The sequence below is a fragment of the Dinoponera quadriceps genome, unplaced genomic scaffold (genome assembly GCF_001313825.1).
Source record: "Dinoponera quadriceps isolate SergipeBrazil2010 unplaced genomic scaffold, ASM131382v1 scaffold113, whole genome shotgun sequence".
Taxonomy (NCBI): domain Eukaryota; kingdom Metazoa; phylum Arthropoda; class Insecta; order Hymenoptera; family Formicidae; genus Dinoponera; species Dinoponera quadriceps.
Window position 1 is genome coordinate 4,004,254 of NW_014554899.1, and position 5,171 is coordinate 4,009,424.

Consider the following 5,171-nt stretch of genomic DNA (forward strand, 5'->3'; position numbering starts at 1 on the left):
GCAGTTATTCATTCAAAAACATGTTAAATTAAAAAATAAAACATTGGGGAGTAATATAGGACAATGTATATAAAAACAATTTAATAATTAACGATTTTCATCATTGGTCACAATGTGTAAACCAATAAAAAATCGACACAGCCTTCCAAGTGATTAGAGTTTTGTAAACATAAACTATACGGAACTTATTAGAAATTAAAATATTTATCATTACTTTCATGTTTAACATAATATATAAATCTTCTCGAAGTTCTGAGTCATATTTCAGTGACCATTTCAGTATATAGCTACCATATTCTGCAACAGTCACACATCAAATTTCTAAGTTGAACAAGTTTTCAAACAAAAAACCGACAGCGCGTATTTGTAAATAAAATATGAACTATACATCAAAGTGTACAATCAAATTACAAAATTTCTTTCAAAACTTCTATTGAGATAAAAAAAAAAGAGACCAGTTACATGATAGAAATCCTTAAATAAAAAGAAGAAAGATAAGATGCATTTTAATCAATTCTATATTTAATGTTGAAAACAACCGACATATTATTTTTGTAAAAAAAAAAAACTGAAAAAAAGAAATAATCCTATATTCTAAAGTTTATATGTAGACAAATAGCATATTCTATAAAAGTAGCTTTAGAGTGCTTATTATATGTGACAATGCTTTAAAGATAGCTTCTGCCTCAGTTTTCCCTATGCCAATCTGTGTAATTGGAGGACAAGTATCAAGCTGTATCATCATTGAAGACTCATTTGAGTCTGTAAGTTGTAAATCTTGCAGAATAAACGATATATTAGCTTCCGACAATAAATTCTGAAGCTCAGACAACTTCTTTGTTATTAATTCATCAGTAATTAGCGTCAAATGATCAGGAATTAAATTGTGTAATTCTTCTAATATTTTACAGCGTAAATCAGCATCCAAATTGTCTCTCATTATAGTATGATATTCTGTTAACTTAACACCTAAATTAATCTTTCTTGATGAGATCAATTTCCTCACTACACAATATTTTGATTCTGCAATTTCATTCAATTTTTTATCTGGTCTATCATTGTTTTGAGAACTAGATTCCATACTAATGTCTTTTAACTTATCCATGATGATATTGTTTATCCTATCTGCCATTTTTTTTGCAGCATCATGTTTGGCTTGTTTTTTTGTTTTTCCTACTCCGGTTTCTGTAAAATTAGATACTACACACCGAATGGTGAAAACTCTTGCATGTGGCGGCCCAAGATCACTGACAGGGAAATATTCGGGTTCCTGTAAGTTATTTTCAGCACAGAGATCCTGAAATAATGTAACAAGTGATCTCACAAAGATGTCTAAAAGTAAATATATATTATAACAACAAAGCTAGAAGATGGTTACCTGCAAAGCACCTATGGTATTGACGAAAGGTACATTTGCTGGTAATCTTGGGGATACTGGTAACGGATCAGGTAATGGTGTGCTGACAGGAGATTTAGCTGGCGATGCTGGCAATTGTGGATAGTTTCTATGCGCGGCAATTGTTGTTAACATCGCGTTAGCAGCTTCGTGCTTAGCGTCTTTCTTACAACGACCTGTGCCGGTCGCGGTGAGTTCGTCACACGTTACTTTGTACGTAAACGTGTTTATATGCGTGCCGCCGCCGTCATGTATCAACTCATAATTGGGTACTGTTCCCTTTTTCGCCATCATCTCCTGAAGAATAGAAACTGGTGTCTTATTCATGTCTCGAATATCAGACTGACCTTGTATTCGATATTTTTAGGCCAATTCGTAGCCCAAATTTCTCCGAAAATTCGCGGCTAGACTAAATTAGACTAAGTTAGGTTATTTTCTCCTTCAAATTCAACGCATGACTGCCTCTGCGTCTACATGAAAAAGTGCATATGTGAAAGGGTGTGTCACATCAAAGATCCTTCTTTCCACTCTGGTGGTAGGCAGCCTGTCGGCCTTGTATCGCTCCAACACCACTCACGTCGCATTAAAGATCTTCTTCTTCTCAGTTGTGGTTATGGAATACCCTGAGCCTGTTTCCCACGCCAGTAGTTAATCGCATCAAAGATCGATGTACCAAAATGACTGGCTGAGACAAACTAAATGATAGAAAGGACATCTTATAACACAAAAATTTACGGATCACAATAAATCAATAGGTAGGTTCCACTTCAGTCCTGGTCTGCAATAAGTACTTTAAGCTCTAAACCTCAGGAAATTGACTAATCACAGTCGATTATTCTCCTTAGAAAATCCTTTTAGATTCACTGCGATTGGTCAATTTCTTAAAACCAGTATCAGATTATGGATTGAAGATTTAAATTGAATTGAACTTTGACCAATTAGTGTAGAATTCAGTCAATTTCACTAAATTTTAGTTTAGTTAACTTTACACTGATTGGCTAAATTCGGAATTTAAGGAATTAAGGAACTAAGGAATTTAATCTCAATTCCTAATCCGTAGTTTACGGGATTAAGGCTTAGGGCTTACAACACATATTGTAGACTAAGATTTAGCTGTACATTTTGTATTCGTCAGTGCTAGTTTGGTTCAGTTCAATCTTCATGCAGTCCAAGTTCAGCTATAAAGAACAAACTTATTGAGAGGGAAAGAGAGAGAGAGTAACTAGGAGTGCGTTTCACACAATGCCCAAATCGTCCTTTGTACTGTTCCACTTAACGCCCGCGGCGTTCACTGCATCCTGTTGTAACTAGTTTTATAACTAATTTTCTAACGTTCACAACGTCTGTGTTAAAATCCGTATCAGACTATAGTTTGGAGATTAGAATTACGGATGAGAGATTGGAAATGGACCAATCAGAATGCAGCAGGTCGGGAATAAGATTGTAAATTAGTATCACACTACGTATTGAAAATTGAAATTGGATTAAAAACATAGATTATGTATTAGAGGTCTACCAATCAGTACATTATATGATAGAATGAAGATGTGAACTCAAAATTTAGAGTCCAGTCTATTTTTCGAATCCCTTTTCACATACCAGCTAATGAGCAATCAACTTTAAAACATGTATAGAGTGATAAAAAATGCAGTGAACAAGTAGAAAACAAAAAGATAGGAAAATAATAAGCAATTGCTTGGAGGGAACAATAAAGAAGTTAGGTCAAGCTGAGATATCTTTTAATTAAGAAAAGGATAAGTATGTATAAAAGCAAAAATTATTAATTCTTTTTAGTTATGTCACCAAAGGTAGAAATATGGACAAAAAAAGAAGACATGTTAATATATTTAGTTGAAAGAAGCCCAATATGATGTAAGCAACAAAGATTACAAAAGAGTAGATTTGAAATATAACCAATGGCATCAAATAGCTGAAATTTTAGGTTTATCTTTTGATTGTAAGGAAAATTTCTAATTTTACATTTTCCACAAAAATACATTAATGATGTATTTATTATATTATTGTATTATATATTATTGTATTATATTATATTATAAATATGTGCAAACAAAATAATGTATCTATGTGTAACATGTTTTACAAATACAACGAGAGTTGTATTATTAATTATTATTTTATTAAAGAGAGTTGTAAAATTATTTTTAAATACAATATAAAAGTACATTATATATATTGATTTAAATCTTATATTATATTTTTTGTATCTTTACAGCTGACATATTACAATATAGATTTACTAGTATGAAACTCATTACTCGTTCCACTTACCGCCACGTTCACGTTAGTGAAACGGTTTGATCGCGAGGTTGCGAGCGTGAGCATTGCGATCGTTATGTGGAACGCACCTTAGAACAAACCTTATGTTTTCTTGCTGGAAAGCACCCCTAATGTCTTCACTGTATTTGAGACACGTGTCCATATAAAATATTTGCTGAAATGTGTGTGTCGTTTTTTAGATTTCCGATGATATTTTCAGTGATCATAACTTTTGTAGGATAAACATTCATGATTATAAATTGATGAATTGTTACGATGACCATTTTGGTCTCAAATATACGTAACTGGTACAAAAGCGCAACAACAGGGAATAAATCAGGTTTGTTTTCCAATGTAATTATGACGTTCTTTTTCATAAGACTTATTTGACTATGTCTTTGTACTTCATCCACTATATTTGTTACGATATTATTGTTAAATTTAGAATTTAAAAGCATGTGTATTTCATATTTCGTATTAATAGTACCTGAGAGGATAAATCTTGGTAACTATGTAATGATGCATCTGTGTAAAACACGACCCATGTTGGTACAAACAATGCAAATTTCTGCGCAGTAACTTGTAATAAAAATGGCAAAAAGAATTGAACTAATAATACTTGTTATTCTGCTGAAATTTGGACTCTTCATAGGACAGCAATTAGTAGAAGTATGTAATATAATTTCTTATATTAAGAGTTTCACAATGAAAGCTTCCTTCGCAGACTTATAGTTCTTATTTGTACATTAATAGAAGAATGAGCAATCAAAAGTAAATTTTTATTCAATTAATCTCTTATTTTATATGTTTAAATCTTGTTATATACATATGCATATATATATATTTTTTTTGTTTTAATTGAATTTGAATAAATCAATTAATATCTGTTATTAGAATCCTACTACTGAACTAGTGGTGGAACAGGATGATACGCTTGTTTTATTTTCAACACTTAGAGGATCTCTCATAGGAGTTAGTCAACGATCTGGAGAAATACGATGGCAACAGGATAATGGTAGTAATTTTGTTCAATTATATATATTAGTATGTATATTCATGCATATGTATATATATACATATATATATATACAGTATAATATATATATGTATATATATACAGGATATCTGATGCAAGCCTTATCATCCATCACATACTTGTAGGTCAATGTGAACAGAAAAGTTCTGCACTATTTTGTAAATAACATAACTTTGAAAACTTGAATAACACAAAATTTTGCAAACAACAAAATTTGGAGTTATTAATTATTAAAAATGGCTATGTATAGAGACTCCTTTAATTAGTAACTTAAAAACTTGCGTATTATTTGCAAAATGATAGAGGACTTTTGTTTAAAGTAGCCTAATCCGATATAATAAATATATAACAGCTGTTATATATTTATATAACATAGTAACACATAGTTATACATAGCAATGAGAGTTCAAAGGTTTGAGGTTCGAGTATATTCATGTTTGTCATTAGGATAAAAACATCCTA

The 5,171-nt window shown here is 31.4% G+C and overlaps 2 protein-coding genes across 3 annotated transcripts in view; one reads left to right on the forward strand and one right to left on the reverse strand.

Moving 5' to 3' along the window:
• Positions 1 to 6: 6 nt before the first annotated feature.
• LOC106742604 (RISC-loading complex subunit TARBP2-like) lies at positions 7 to 2,208 on the reverse strand. 2 transcript variants are annotated; one of them, XM_014615732.1, is made up of 3 exons: positions 1,974 to 2,208; positions 1,379 to 1,693; positions 7 to 1,297 (listed from the first exon to the last, which is right to left on the reverse strand). In XM_014615732.1, exons 2-3 carry the CDS (start codon positions 1,688 to 1,690, stop codon positions 626 to 628), a joined length of 984 nt encoding a protein of 327 aa, XP_014471218.1. In that variant the 5' UTR covers positions 1,691 to 1,693; positions 1,974 to 2,208; the 3' UTR covers positions 7 to 625. The 2 variants fall into 2 exon arrangements, with proteins under 2 accessions (XP_014471218.1, XP_014471217.1); XM_014615731.1 differs by having other exon boundaries at positions 1,379 to 2,207.
• A 1,606-nt stretch (positions 2,209 to 3,814) lies between these two features.
• The window catches only part of LOC106742574 (serine/threonine-protein kinase/endoribonuclease IRE1), a 13,244-nt gene continuing 11,887 nt past the window's right edge, over positions 3,815 to 5,171 (forward strand). Inside the window, exons 1-3 of the mRNA XM_014615674.1 lie at positions 3,815 to 4,013; positions 4,158 to 4,342; positions 4,568 to 4,688. Coding sequence (XP_014471160.1) covers positions 4,265 to 4,342; positions 4,568 to 4,688 — 199 coding nt within the window. The 5' untranslated portion in view covers positions 3,815 to 4,013; positions 4,158 to 4,264. The remainder of the gene's footprint in view (positions 4,014 to 4,157; positions 4,343 to 4,567; positions 4,689 to 5,171) is intronic.